We start from the raw sequence: 16,488 nt of genomic DNA on the forward strand, positions 1-16,488 counted from the left end.
TAAATAAAATATATTCAGTTATTATGAAGAAAAATACAATAACTGCCCCGATTTCACCAAAAACACCACATAAAAAGGCACATTTTTGTAAGGATAATTTTTGACAAGCTCTTCCCTTGGAGATCTGAATGCTGGGTTTATTTATGTATTTTTGTATGACTGCTGCATGTACTAAGTACTGTTGAGCTTTGTGGATGACAAATGCACATTTATTTTATTTTGAAAGGGATTGCAGTACCTGCTCATGACAAGATGTAAGATATATAAATATTAATTTTAGACCTGCAGTATAACATGTAAACATGCATTCTCTAGTCTAGCGCCAACAATCAATTTTTATAAAAAGTTGAATTCGTCGTTTGCCACGAGTGATATTCAATGCTTGACATACAAAATCAGCTTCTTTATTGAGTGCCGAAAGCAGCATCTGCCTTAAGTCTGATCCAGGAGGATATTCAGATGAAAATGTGTTGTGATTTGTGTTTCATAATGACGTCTGTTGCTCGCCTTGTACAGGCTACAGTGTGTAAACAATTTCACGTTCACTGTTGTAAACAAATGCAGTAGATGGAGGGCAGAAGTGAAAGCGATGTTACCGGTTCGGATGTTTTAACATCTTAAATCAAACAGATCAGAAATGTTGGTCTTGTGCTTCATTTATGTTGGGTTCACAATGTAAAAAAATAAATAAATAAAAAATAAAAAAAGGTTTACATTTGCTCGCACTTCTCTCTTTTCTGTGGTTTGTTGTAGTCTGTTGATGGTAGAGTAGCACATGATAGGTTTTTTTTTGTGTCAGTTCCTTGTTTTTTAAAACTGAATTTGTTTCTTGGCAGTATTTTCATGCCTGCTTTTAATAAAAAGCTTGTGCCAAGCATCCTTATTCAGACGGTGAATTTATTTTGAAGAATATCACTTGATTGTTGCATCTATGTATCCCTGTTGTAGCGTGTTATTGTAATTTAGTTATTAATCAAACAAGAGGTTAAATGATCAATTGTATGTTTCGACTACGCCACCCTCAATAAAGGTAAGGGACCTCTAATTATCTCCCGCACAGGTATTTAACTGGGGAGAACATCAGCGACTTATAGGAAGTATACAAAACAACAAGGAGGCAGATTGCAAAACAATTGAGTGTTTGTTGTTCACGTTCACAGTAAAAACAAGACGTAGACCCTGAAGTATTCTGAAAGTTTTAGTTATTGTTACATTTTTTTTAATAATAAGATGTTCAAAAAGAAAAAAAAAAAAATTTAACACCATTCTCATTGGATTATACCAAGACATTACTTTGTATTTCTGTAAAAAAACAAGCCCTGTTATGCCAGGTGCACAGTGTGCAATTCAGATTTCAGCATCGCTCACGGCAGGATAAACAATTGTAGGAGACATGTAGATGTAAGTGTCTTGTAATAGTGTCCCATGTTTGTTTTTAATAGCGCAGTTATTGGTTGGTTTGAGTTTAACTCAAATATTGTACTAACACCACATACAAATTGTCATGTTGGTGTCTTATGTATAGCTACACATAGCTACATCAGAAAGAGGATTGTGCTATGCCATCAAACTAATTCAAAACTAAAAACACAGCTGTGTGTGTTATGACCATTAAAGCAAAGCACCAGCAAGTGCTTAATTCACAAAACATTTAGCTCCTGGATGTTTTTAGCACCATCATCACTGAAAGGAGAGAAACGTGTGTTAATGTTAGACCTAAAAATAAATTAATTGATGTAATTTAAGAGTCCCTAGATTATAATTCTTCACTATTTATTTGTACTTCTGTAATATTTTACTTTTTGTTAAACAGCAGGATTAGAGTATTTAAAATTGTCTACAATGGATAAAATAAAGGTATTTAATGGAAATTCCTGATTACACCCATAATTTGTAAGTACATTATATTATTAAGTACATGTATCTTACTTTACTGTAAGTAGGAGTAACAAGATTACAGTTTGGAAGTCTCTTTTTAGACAATTATACTGCGAAGAGTTCATGTCAATAAATTACTTTATTGTCTTAGGACATGCATCTTTTGTAAAGTGTAAAATGTACTTGTATTATTTGCTCTGCAGGTGTTACAGCATGCCACAAAATCTCTCAGTTCTTCAGGACAGATCAGGATAGAAGGTTATCAATGCTGAGGTGCTGTTTACAGGATTTTTAGTTGAGCATAACCTGCCATTTCCAGTGGCTCAACATGCAGGTAGTTTGTTTTGCAAGATGTTTCCAGACAGTGAGACAGCAAAGCATTATGCCTGTTCTTACACAAAAAACATATGCCATTGTAAATAATGCACTTGAACCAGAGTGTTCCTGAAACCTGTTTCAGCAAATTCTGAGAAAAAGGCCATATAGTCTAATGATAGATGATAGTAAGGACACTATGTGTGAAAAAGTGTGATATCCTTGCAATGTACTATGAAGAGAAAGATCAAGTCAGTGTAGGCTTTGTAGATATGCCTATCTGTAATTCAGCAAATGCGGGGAACATATTCAGATGTATTTCATCATCACTGGAAGGAAAATTAATCTTAGGCTTGGTATTATTGGGTCCCTGAGACTGTCTCCCTGAATCAGGCTCATAATCTTGGGTTGTCTGTATATGTACAAATCTTTAGTCAGACAGACACGCATACAGCCTTATAATTCAACTTTCAAGACACTTTAAATCCATCCCACAACAATCTTGGTAATTAGTCCAACATCAGTGCAACACATGTACCTTTTTCATGGAATGGCTCTACTGTAAATCTCTTAAATAGAACAGTTGTAACTATACTAAAACTGATAAGAAAAAAAAAATGCCTTTGCCCTTGCTTAAAAAGAGACTCCTTAGTGTTCACAGTATGCATGAGAACTGCTTATCCACCAGTTTGAAAGCTTGATAAGAACTTTCTTTAGCTCAAGTTAGTATCAGAATCTGGGGTTTCTGGAGGTGTCCGCACTTACATTTTGAAGCAAGAGAAACGAAACCCATGCATTCTGTGCGAGAGCCATGAATTTTGTTTATACACCAGGCTGATTTCCAGTAGTTTAATGGTTTAGGAGTTTATGAGATTATGTATGTAGAAATGCATGTTGAAATGTGATTATAAGTTCTGAAAGCTGTTTGTGTCTAAGAAAGCAGGCACATTGTTTGTGTTTTGGTTTTTTTTTTCTGTTGTTGATGATGGTGGTGGCTAACATAGATTGACATACTGGAGAGATGTGCTTGGTGAATGTTTGCCAAGTTGAATGCAGCACAGGTTCTTTATTGCCACCCCCTACTGTGGATTGTGAATGTGGTTGAGCAAATGCATTGCCTTTCAGGTACTGGAACACAGTAAAGTAGTATTTCCTGTTAATCTACTTTTTGGTGATATAACATTTTTTATGGAAATGCTCCAGAGTGATAGGTCTGATGATTTTTGGCATTATCTAGGCTGCAGATGGCTGGGCTGGCGGTCTGCCCATAGGCAATGCATTAACAGACCCATACAATAAACAGTATCTTCTCTTTCTGAAAAATACCGTTGGTGAGCTGAACAGAATGAACCAATTATTTCAGTTGGAGACAGGGAGCCACTCCAAGCTTTTTTCATGATCTTATGTTATATTACCAGTCAGTGTTGAAATGTCTAGTTAATCCAAATCAGCTAGAGAAAATTCCCTCCTCAGTGCTGGTCACTCAATTTTGAGATGTATATCATACCTACAGCAACCATGTACCTGGGTTATTTTACTTCCTATGCAGACACTCTTAAAGACAAAACTGCTGTAGAGTCAGTGAAGGTGAAGTGCAAGGGGATGCTGGTGCAGATGGCACATCAATGGAGGGCTCGACTATTAGCCAGTATCACCATATTGGAGAAACTGGACATGCTGCACCCAAAAGAGGCAGTATAACTCAAGAGACCCATCACAAGTATTGCTCAGGAATTCCAGGTGATACATCAAGACATAAAGGAGACTGAGAAACAATGGTCCAATTTAACCAACAAGACCTGGAAAGAAACACCTGATGAGTCATCCTTCTGGTTTTGAGGTCTACAGAGATATGGATGCTGCAGGGGACAGGTGGTATTTTTAGATAAATCTGCAATGCACACAGGTTGTTTCTAACATTTGTTTTCTGTAAAAAATAAAATAATAATTAGAACTACTGTAGGTCAAATACTCGCCCTGGCTAAGGGCGTCTGGTAAGAAATATATATATATATATATATATATATATATATATATATATATATATATATATATATATATATATATATATATATATAGAGAGAGAGAGATATATAGATATGAAACACTAGGCCAGACCGAGCGTCCTCTTACCCCCATATTATGTTTCTCTCAGGACTTGCAACACTAGCCATCTTCTTTATCTGCCAGTCACAAGTCATTACTTTCTACATCTTTCATTTTATGCCCAGAGTTGGCTAATCTTCCGATGCAATAATTATAATTATTGCATCTGAGATGGGAAAAGAACAAAAGAAAACCGCTGCAATTCTTACATCTGAAGAAGCAATTCTGCGATCTTCTTACTCATTTCTGGTGAAGCCACAGATCAGCATATTATTCACATAAATATCCATAATTTTCAGTAAAAAAAACAAACAACAAAATTAAAAACAGTTGTTCCCTTTAACACCCACACAAATAATGTAAAAAGGCCAGAGCAAAGCGGAAGTAGTGAAAACCAGGCTTTCTGTGTTTCTGTATTTAAAGTGATACCTTTCATATGTGTAGGGTTAAAATGATAGTTGTTTTACCCATGCATCCACGTTTTTATTGAACATGTGCATTTAATGGAGAAACACACATATTTAATGTCCTCAATACATTGAAGAGATACTTCATCAGCTTTATTATTTTTTTTACAGATGAGGTTGGTTTCTAGAGGGAAAAGGTACAAAGTCACTTACTGTACCTACAAACCCATTCTATTCATCCCCACAAAGAATAAATAGGCCTAATACATAATGTGTGTAAAGAAGTAATCAGCTGACCATCGCGACCTCTTAATGTCCTGCCATGAATTAACAAAACCACTACATTAAATACAGTTTATTGAATATTAACAGTTGCAGTTCAGCAAATATTTACATTATCACATCTTTCACGTAAAACATCCTCTTCCCTTCACTATATTTAAATCACAAATACAAGTTTTAAAGTAAGAACCCTCTTTTTAGTGCTTGAATGACTATTTGAACAAATGCTGCTTGAAATGTATTCAGAGGTAAAAATGCCTATTCTTGTATTCACACCAGTAATATAATCTATAATTGACAGTATCAAAAAGATGTCATGCATAGGCTAAATTAAAAAATAAACAATGCACCCAGAAATAAGTAATTCACTCAATGTGATTACATGAGTTCAAGCTTTATGGAAGTGCAGTTTTTGGAAAACAAAATAAGAATATTTGTTGTAACTTAATCCGTTAACAATATTTCAAACGGTAGAAAAACTTTTACTGTACGTGACTATATCAAAATTAATTTCTGGTTTGTGCAGGGTAACTTTGATTAAAATATGTTTAGTTTTTTTAGTTACTCTTTTCCTTCTGTGCTTTGCTAAAAACAAGTACAGAGCTAGCATTTGCAACGTGAAAACAGCTAGTGGCAGATGCAGAGATGGAGATAATTTACTCTTATGAAAATTGCTTAGGAACAAAATATGTAGGAAATTGCTATAGGCCTTATGGAAATGTTTAGTAAAAAGAATCCTGAGACTAAACCAATCCTAAACAAGATATGCTAGTTTGTCGTGAAAAGAGGTATAAAACTGTATTCCAGGAGTCCAGGTTGCTGTTCACAGACAACACCTGCAACCCCATTAGAAGAAGCATTCCGAGTTTGCATTGATCTGTATTTATTATTTTATTTTTAAATGGATTTCTCTGTTTTACAAAAAAATTGTAAGTATAACCTTATAAAAGAGTTTGGCTTGAGTCTTGTCTGAACTTTACAGCTTGCATTGATGAGATAAGAAAAAACAACGAAAACAGGAAACACTTTTTTTCTGTATAGATTCTGAAGATTTGTAAATTGGTGCACATCATTGTGAGCTCTGACAAGCTTTCATTACAACATTGAGAAACATTTATGTTAAATAATTTGTATTACGTTTATTTTAGCTGTTGAGATGGCGAATGAAGAAATTAAATGTTTGCCTCAGGATAACCCAAGCTGGAGGGGCGGATGGTGCTCAGTTTTTGAAATTATTAGTGTTAGCGTATATTTTATATGTTTCAAACATATTCTACCATAGCACTGCTCTTACAATGTCTAGCGAACAAGCCTTCGAACCTTTGAACAGCCCTACAAAATAATATCGTTTTTTTATTCTTATACTTTTAATTGTGTTTTGGTACATATATTTTTTTTTTTCTCAGGGAATGCAAAGAGCTACCAACGTGACCTATCAGGCGCATCATGTCAGCAGAAACAAACGTGGCCAAGTGGTGGGAACAAGAGGCGGATTTCGTGGTTGTACAGTGTGGCTAACAGGTATTTTATTTATTGTTATTGTACAACTAAAAAAAACTATAGTTCCCTTTCAAGTACAAAATGTAACCATTTCCGTATGGCAGTGGTTCCTAACCTTTTTCAGTGTAGGGACCACCTTGGTGTTTAGATTTTTCCCACGGACCGCTTGCCATGCATTGTTTCACAACAGCATTTTGAAACCAATATTTATGTGTATGTATAAGTACATGTAGAAAGTAAAGTACAGTAGAGAGTCAATTATCCGAACTAATTGGGACCGATACTAGTTTGCACAATCGATTTTGTATGGATAATCGAACGGGTATTAATAACAATTACTGTACCTTTTAATAATGTGGAGAATAACGTTAACATACACAAGTACTTAGCACACAAGTACCTACTGATGATATATATCTAGTAACCTAGTCTGTCCCATTAAGCATACTACATTACAAAGTTATACAAATCATTAAATTAATGCAATTCATTGAAGGTAATGAAATACTGTAATTAAATGTACATATACCAAACTTTAAAAATCATCAAAGAATACAATTCAGTACAACTTTGACACGTTACAGAACTTTAGGAATCATTAAACATCAAAAATTCAGTAAAATGTTTCTATACTTTGATACTTGCTGTTAAGGCATTGTAATAACGTGCAATTGAAATAAGTAAAATAAAAGGTCTTGGTTGCTCAATAACAGACAGGATCTCCAGCCCTTACTGACGAAATACAAGAAAAATCAAGAATGTTTTAATTTGCTTATCTGCAACCATTTAAAGCACACTATGCTCCATCTAAGGTTTTGATGGTCTGAATAGTACTGTAACTTTCAGTAAGATTGGATAATTGACTCTACTGTATTTATATAATGGACCTAACTTAATGAGATTCCTGGAATTGATTCATCAAAGAATGTTGTCATTTTACGCATTGAAAGTTGCTGATTGGTAAGTTCCTGTTTCTTTTGTTAACATTTTTTTTTCACATTCTGAATTCTTTGTAGATACATGTTGTCTCAATTTTGCAGGATTAAAAATAATGCACTGGGGCTTGCGTTGTCCTCGGAATCCAGTAAATGTTTGGATTCTTTGTAAATAGAATTTTAGGGACGGCTTTCCAGTTGACCCTTGCAACACAGGCATAGAGGTTTTTCCACCCTAGCTACCTGTTACTGGAGTTCTGTATGGTAAGCACAGGGCAGCCTCTTGGCTTAGCCTTTTAACATTCCAGTCGTTCTGCAGTCTTGCCCTTGTGACGGCTTTGGTACACTCACCCATACGGTAATGGTTACTTGAAAGGGAACATTAGGTTATTGTCATAACCCTGGTTCCCTGAAATAGAAATGTAACCATTAACCTTCAAGGTCGCTGCATCCATGATTGCAACAGGCTTGAAGGAAAAATGATGATCTGTGAGCGCAGTGCCTTTGTGCCCTCGGGTTGGGCCACAACTACGTCACAGGCTGGCGGAGCAGCTTTGGTATACAATATTCAAGTTGCGGTCTTTAGGAGGTAAATACCCATACGGTAATAACGTTCACAATAATAACCTAATTTTCACAAAACTAAGTTCAATCAATTCCAACATGATTTCTGTGAAATCTGTATAGGGTGGACATTAATTTAGAAAACTCAAGTGCTCCTCCCTGGTACCCAGTCATTTCCAGTGTTGTAAAGTAGGTCAACCTTGCTCTCATGGACTAGCTCCAGTTGATTTTAAAATCTTGGCAAGCTTCTCACTGTTAATCTGTATAAATATTTAAAAGCACCATGCGTGGTGGAATTCCTAATTTTGTTATGTACAATATAAAGATACACATTTTAATTTGATTTACATTGTTTTACATAATTTTGAATACAGCTGATTTGTTTATTTATAGCTGTTTACAGAATAGGATAATTATTGTCTGTGTTTTAGTAGAAATACTTATTTTGTTTCACTAGGCCACCAAACATTTAAAACTAATAAATAAACAATTACCTTAACAAACATTATCATAATATGTTGCCTAAAACATAATAACACAGTATATTCAAGGTCTTACCTGTAAACAACAGGAACACATTTAAAGTTTGTAGCTAGGTGTTACATTATTGTCTATACACTGAGGTTTGAGGTAGAAGCTACATCTGCTCTTTTGGAACACCAAGTGGATGTAAGCTAAAACTAGTTTTTTTAAATACCTTTTTTTATACCAATACAGTACCAGTATCATTTAATTTTAATAGAAAAACTGTATTTATCGTAACTATTTAAATTGTGGGGAAACCAACGTTTCTATAAATATATTTTAAGGGCAATTCTTATACCCCCCCATTAAATTTGCATTATGCCACACTCGCTCTAGCTTTCAGAGATTAAAGAGGACATGAAAATTGGAAAGTCTCAAACCTATGCTGGTAAAAGTACAGTTTGGGATAAAGTTGTTTTGGCTCGTCTTAATATGCACACTAACTGATAGATACTTTTAGAATGATTTTTAGATTTGAGTAAACTGTTAGCCATTCATTAATCAATAAAATGATTATGTAAATACTGTTTGTCAACATATAATACGTACCGGTAGTAATTTTATTATGCACATGTGATTAATTTGTATAAATCTGTGAATGAAATAATTTATATATAGAAATGTGAGTTTTAAATTCTACCAAACAGTTTTTTTCATGAAAATTAATATTACAATATGTTTAATCTGCAACATGACATGATGTAAACATTTACTGATCCCGATTAGCACTACTCTCGGACTACTTTGCCTAAAGTAATATTGTAGAGTCTTAAGATTAGTGCTTATTAGGATCTGTAAAACCAGCTGATAATGTGCATACACAAAAGAGGGATCCCGTTTCAGTTTACTTTATTTTATATTACCCAGTGCATTTATGTATTTATTTGAAACAAAAGAAAGGATTGCAGCATGCCCTAACACAATGTACTTGCTCTCCTCTTATGGTTACAAATAAGACTTTGTAGTTGAAGTTCCTCCATTTTATTAAAAAAAAAATAAAATGATGTTAGAACAAGCTCTGATCCTGTTGTGATTGTGCCTCAAACTGAGCTCAGGATGAGTGCTGATCCTTTTAGGACAACTAACAGGATAGCTTGTGGGTGACGTCAGATTAGGAAGAGACAAACACAATACCAGGGTTGAATAAAACGGCACATTGGCCAAATTGGCACATGGCACATGGGGCAGCAGTGTGGAGTAGTGGTTAGGGCTCTGGACTCTTGACCGGAGGGTTGTGGGTTCAATCCCCAGTGGGGGGCACTGTTGTTGTACCCTTGAGCAAGGTACTTTACCTAGATTGCTCCAGTAATAACCCAACTGTATAAATGGGTCATTGTATGTAAAAATAATGTGATATCTGTATAATGTGAAATAATGTATAATGTGATATCTTGTAACAATTGTAAGTCGCCCTGGATAAGGGCGTCTGCTAAGAAATAAATAATAATAATAATAAAACAGACAGCCAATAAACACGCACTATGCATAAACAAGTATCGTGCTGGTTTTAAAGCAGCACCATTAAAAATTGTTATGGTGTTTCTCTAGTCCTCTTTACCTTACCTTCCGCCTCTGAACAACCCAACCTCGTTCAGCCAAAGCTGCAGGTTTTTATACATGTGATCGTCTCCAGGTTAGTAATAAATTAATCCACCTGGAGACGGTTACATTCTGCATGAGTTTAGCATGGATGGGGGATTTTAACCCCGTCCAAGCTGTAAAATAATTAACAATAAAACATTGTGTTTATACATACTAAAACCATATATTTTAAATAATAATAATAATAATAATAATAATAATAATAATGTAAAATAATACACACAGGGGTGAGGTGTACCCCGTCACAACAACCCAACACGTTTCAAGGTAAAAGACTGGAGCGTGGATCCAAGATCGGATCCCTTTTGCTGGTTTCTTTTGTTATTTCTAAACCTGTTTTACAGTTCAGTGTTTTAGTTATGGATGTGTTTTTTTTCTTTTTGCCTGTCAGGTCTGTCTGGAGCAGGCAAGACCACGGTGAGCATGGCTATAGAGGAATATCTGGTTTGCCACGGCATTCCCTGCTACACTCTGGATGGTGACAATATCCGCCAAGGTCTGAACAAAAATCTTGGTTTCACTCCAGAAGACAGAGAAGAGAATATCCGGCGGATTGCTGAAGTGGCTAGACTTTTTGCAGATGCGGGTCTTGTTTGCATTGCCAGTTTTATTTCTCCATACAACAGGGTAAGACTCTCCAGATTTGGTTCAGAATGGGTAGGGGTAACCTCTCAAGTTAGGAATGTTTCATGGTTTGACAACGGAATGTTCTAGATAATGTGATTGTTCTGTGTAATGTAATGGCTTTAGAGACCAGAATACAGATACTAGGTTTTTCTTAGCTTTGTGTAGTTGTTTGTAATTGTGTTGAACCATGCATTCAAATCATTGTAAAGCTAGTGTCCTATTCACAAGAAAAGCTTAGATTTGTTATATGCATGTTCTTCCTTTTTAAGCATTAACAAATACGGCAATTAAATCATTGCTTCAAGGTAGAAGGAAATGTGACCACTGTCTTTGCAGCACAGCTTAAAACAAAAGTTATGTCTAGTAAGGCTCAGATCTTCTAATAAAATATTATTATTGTTATTATTATTATTATTATTATTATTATTATTATTATTATTATTATTATATATTTCATAGCAGACGCCCTTATCCAGGGCGACTTACAATTGTTATAAGATATCACATTATTTTTACATACAATTACCCATATATACATTTGGGTTTTTACTGGAGCAATCTAGGTAAAGTACCTTGGTCAAGGGTACAGCAGCAGTGTCCCCCATCTGAGATTGAACCCACAACCCTCCGGTCAAGAGTCCAGAGCCCTAACCACTGCTCCACAGTACTGCCCTTAATGTTGTGGTGTTGTTAATAGTAATGTTAAAAATAATGTTAATAGTGTGGTGAAGCACTGGGAAGAGTCTTTGATGGAAGATATGTAAGTCCTAGAATTCAGACAGTATTTTTCCACTTTAACTGTGTTCAGGGGAAAATGTAGTCCAGAGTCTTAACCAGGGGGAATCAGGACTACATTACCCAAGAGGCACTGCGCTGGGTGATTGGGCCATCATGGAAAACACCTGAGGCTGATTAAGCTGTAGATAAAAGTGGAAACCCTGTGGCCTGGGTTAGGGCTGTGACCTGAACGTAGACCGGGAGACAACATGTACAGTTTGTTTTGTAAATTACATTGTGGGTTCAGTTGGTAAAGGGCTTAGCAGTCCGATTTATTGCATAAGACTAAATCCAAAGTTTAGTTAGTGCTCCTGAGAGGAGTTAGGTTTTGTTTTGTTTACTTTGTTTGCGTTTCTGTAAAGGAATAAAAATATAGGCACTGCCCTGTTTAAACCGCATTTACTTTTTTGAGAGTCTTTTCTTACACTAGAAGACAGTGACAACACATCTGTACATGGCAAGCAAGCCCCACTTTGCCACAATAGGTAAATCAATTGGGAGGTTTTATATCTGGTGTATATTTTGATTAGATGGGGAGGATTTTAGGTCACATAATGGCTGCAGCTGTGTTAATGATAGCTTTGTTTTATTAACCCTTTGCGGTCCATTGTCGGACCTGGTCCGACATTGCAATTATTGCAATTATGTCCGACATCATCAGAAAAACGCAAAGAAACGGGTTTCTAGTCGTTTTTTCTCCGGAAAAAGCAGAGAAAGCCATTCAATGGCCGAGTGGGAGCGACAGGAGCTGAGACAAGCCGATAAAAAAAAATAATAAAAATAGGCGTCTCTCATGAAGTGTCATACATGCCCCTGGCATTACATAGGGGCGGTCACAAGGAAACAAGCTGAATGGTACTGTATCAGCGCACAGAGACTATCACGGACATTTGCAGAGCTTTTTTGAGATGTTATAGTAATAAAATAATGACTTGGATTGCATTATTGCAGCACAGTTTGGTGATAAAACGAGTGATCAGGAGATGATCGATCGGTATGTACGACTATTATTATTATTATTATTATTATTATTATTATTATTATTATTATTATTTATTTATTAGCATATGTGAAAGCGATAGCGAACTAAAGGGTGGGGTGGGGCTGGAGATGCCTAGTGAGTGCTTTGTTGATATGTAGGACCTTTTAAACCCGTTTGACTGTGGAAAAAAAATACTTTAACAGCGCGTCTAAAATTAACTGCGCATGTGAAAATAAATTGGACCTGACGCGCCTGATGCGCACTTAATAAATGGACTGCAAAGGGTTAATATTTATAATGGTAATATTATTCACTAAAATTTAAATAGTAGGGTACAAAAGTGTTTGTGTAACATTTTGTAGAATCTTACAAATAAACTAAAACTAAATTAAATGCCCCCATGGTTACACATTGTTTTAGTTTGCTCTTATCATTGCAGTGACCCTTTGCGGTCCATTTATTCAGCGCGTCTCAGGAGCGTCAGGTCCAATTTATTTTCACACGCGCAGTTTATTTTACACGCGCTGTTTTAAAAGTATTTTTTTCACGGTATAACAGGTTTAAAAGGCACTGCATATCAACAGGACACTCAGTACTGCATCTCCAGCCTCGCCCCACCCCTTGTTCGCTGTATTTTTCACATAACTCTTCATAGTCGTGCATACTGATAAATCATCTCCTGATCACTCGTTTTATCACTCCTCAATAATGTGATCCAAGTCATTATTTTATTGCTATAACATCTCAAAAAGCTCTGCAAATGTCTGTGATATTCTCTGAGCCCTGGATGCGGAAGCAGCTATCTTGTTTGCTTATGGCTGTGTTATCTCTGTGGTGCGGGGGCTATGTGTATTGCTCATATTCGGCCCCCTTTTATTTTATTTTTTTTCCCCGGCTTTTCTCGGCTCCTATCGGTCTCACTCGGCCATTGAATGGTTTTCTCAGCTTTTTCCAGAGAAAAAACGACTAGTGACCTGTGCTTTACGTCTTTTTGATGATGGCGGACAGGGTCCGACATCAGACCGGAAAGGGAAAATTGTAATATCAGACCTGGTCTGACTTAGGACCGCAAAGGGTTAATTTATTTATTTATTTATTTATTTATTTATTTATTTAAATTCAGGACCGTGTGAATGCCAGGAAGATCCATGAAGCCACAGGCCTGCCATTCTTCGAGGTGTTTGTTGATGCGCCATTGGATGTTTGTGAACAGAGGGATGTCAAAGGATTGTATAAAAGGGCCAGGGCAGGAGAAATAAGCGGTAGGTCTGTTTTAGTGTCATCGCTTGGTTTCGACAAAGCAGTAACTTTTTAGTACCATTGAAAATGAGGTCTTGTTATTTGGAGGTGCCTCTCCGTATGTCACACTAGAGTTTTACATATGTCTAGAGAACCACTTTATGTGATAAAATTTGTTATTGCATTTTTAAACAACAAGGTGGTAATATTATATAGTATATAGCTTGTTCAACCATATAATTGATAAGTGGTATTTATTTAACAACCAATGAAATAATGGCTTTACTCTGAGCATGCAAATTAATCACAATTATCTGTCACTTTACGTAGTTTTGCTGCCCTGTTCAAGTCTCTGAATATGTGCTACAAACATAAGGACAGTATTTTCCATTTTATTTAGGCCCACGTTTTTCTTTTTTTTTTTTTTTTTTAAATTTAGTTGTCGCCATTTTTTTTACCCCAATTTTTCTCCCTAATATTTGTATGCCCAATTATTATCTGTATCCTCGGCTCACCGCTCGCAACCCCCCTGCTGACTCGGGAAACAGCAGCTGGAACACGCGTTCTCCGAAACGTGCTCCTGCCAATCCGTCGTTTTTCCCATTGCGGATCCACAGCGAGGCCACCAGACCTATAGTGCCAGAGGACAACACAGATCTGGCGGCTCCACTGTAGAACCACAGGTGCCCTATCGGCCACAGGGGTCGCCGATGCGCGGTGAACCGTGGATTCCCCTGCTAAGCCCTCCCTACCTGGGCGGCGCTCGGCCAATTGTGGGCCGTCCCCTAGGAACCCCCGGTCACGGTCGGCTGTGACATAGCCTGGATTCGAACTTGCGATATCCAGGCTATAGGGTGCATCCTGCACTCCACGTGGAGCGCCTTTACTGGATGCACCACTTGGGAGCCCAGGCCTACGTTTTCTATTTCATGAATAAAACCTGATAGAACATTATTTGCAATGGAAAGTATGTGTATAACTGCTGAATGACTGCTATTTGGAGAATTGGGTAGTCTCATGTATTTTACTCCCTTTTAGGTTTTACTGGCATCGACTCGGAGTATGAAAAGCCAGAAGCCCCAGAACTGGTGTTAAAGACTGATTCCTGTGGTGTAAATGAATGTATCCAGCAGGTTATTGACCTTTTGCAAGAAAAGGTAAGTATGCCAAAAGTAAACACCATCCATGAAGACACTATCTTGACGGGTTGATTGAACTTGCGAATCTCTAAGATCCCGAAGACTGTGCTAAAAAAAAAAAAAAATCATTACATTATTTGCAGGAACCTTGAAGCTCAAGCTAAGGAGAAACAAACTAAAAGGTAGGAAAAAGTTAAATGTCAGCAAGCTACTAGACCCCAAAGTAAAATCAAAGTTCAACATTGAACTCTGGAATAGATTCAGCACGCGGAGGAATTAGCCTGCAGGTTCCCAAGAAATAGATTCAGCATAAAATATTCAGTCTTACTCATCATACTTCAAGGCGTCCAGCAAGGTCTTGATGCTGTTGTAATCCTCTTTGAGCCAGGGGAAGAGACGGGTACTTGTTACCATTATGGAGCAGCACGGCTTTGAGGCTCCTGGATGAGCTGTCAATGAAGGACAGTATAACGAGAACATGATGGGAGACTACATTTGGGGGCTGATTCGTGAAAGTGATTTACAGTATAATCGTAAATCTTGAAAAACTACTCACTTCTAAATCTTTTGTAGTCATTTTTGTATTACTTTAGTATAAATACATGTTAATTTGGATTCATATGTTGTTTTTTCTTATCTTTATCTTGTAACCAGTTATGAATCCATGATGCTACTTTACCATTTATTCCAAATGATTTAATCTTTAGATAGTCTTTTGTGCTGTACTTTGTCAAATGCTTTTTGAAAATTTAAGTAGATTATGTCATACACACTATCATTGTGCACTCTAGTAGTCACCTCCTGAAAGAAATCTAATAAATTAGTTAAACAAGATCTACCCTTCCTAATGCCATGTCGGCTGTCTTTATATATCGTTACTATATAAATATTCCTCCATTTTGGTCCTTATTAATAGTTTCCATGATTTTACATGTGATTGATGTTAAACTTATAGGTCTGTAGTTCCCAGGGTCAAATGTATCTCCCTTTTTAAATATAGGAACAACATTGTCAGTTTTCTAGTCCAGTGTGATTGCTCCTTTATTTATTGATTTGTTGAATATATAACATATTGGTTTAAAAATCTGTTCTGTAGTTTACCTGATGACTCCTGGACAGATTACATAGAGCTCCCTTAGTACTTCATTCTCTTGTATAACAGACTTTGGTAATGATGCTTGTGTACCTTCTGTTAACTTTGGTATATTGTATAAATCCTCCTTTGTAAATACTTGTACAAAGTATTGATTAAGTACATCTGTGATTTTGGTAGTCTTTAGTCACTAAATTACCACTGCTGTCACACAATGTACTGACTTCCTATTTTAGTTTCCTTTTAGCATTAACATATTGAAAAAACCCTTTTGGATTAAGTTTACTATCTACCGCTACTAGTCTCTCTAATTCCCTTTTCACTCTCCTAGTCTTCTTTTTTAAGGTCTCTTAGGCCTTCTATTTGTGAGGCTGCTCCCTTTGATTTAATAGAACAATATCATTTTATTGTATTTTTAATACCCAGCTTAATAGAGCGATTTACCCATCGTGGCTTGTTGCATTTAAATATAGGCATTTCAGTTTATGAACATCGGCAACAATTTGGTTGCACTTTG

General features: G+C 36.3%; 1 protein-coding gene across 2 annotated transcripts in view; it reads left to right on the plus strand.

Moving 5' to 3' along the window:
- The window catches only part of LOC117421429 (bifunctional 3'-phosphoadenosine 5'-phosphosulfate synthase 1), a 54,480-nt gene that overhangs the window by 1,136 nt on the left and 36,856 nt on the right, over window positions 1-16,488 (plus strand). For both annotated transcript variants that reach the window (XM_059029467.1, XM_034035851.3), the window contains exons 2-5: window positions 6,395-6,509; window positions 10,506-10,741; window positions 13,624-13,762; window positions 14,778-14,896. In XM_059029467.1, coding sequence (XP_058885450.1) covers window positions 6,395-6,509; window positions 10,506-10,741; window positions 13,624-13,762; window positions 14,778-14,896 — 609 coding nt within the window. The remainder of the gene's footprint in view (window positions 1-6,394; window positions 6,510-10,505; window positions 10,742-13,623; window positions 13,763-14,777; window positions 14,897-16,488) is intronic.

Source organism: Acipenser ruthenus, chromosome 1 (assembly GCF_902713425.1).
Source record: "Acipenser ruthenus chromosome 1, fAciRut3.2 maternal haplotype, whole genome shotgun sequence".
NCBI lineage: Eukaryota > Metazoa > Chordata > Actinopteri > Acipenseriformes > Acipenseridae > Acipenser > Acipenser ruthenus.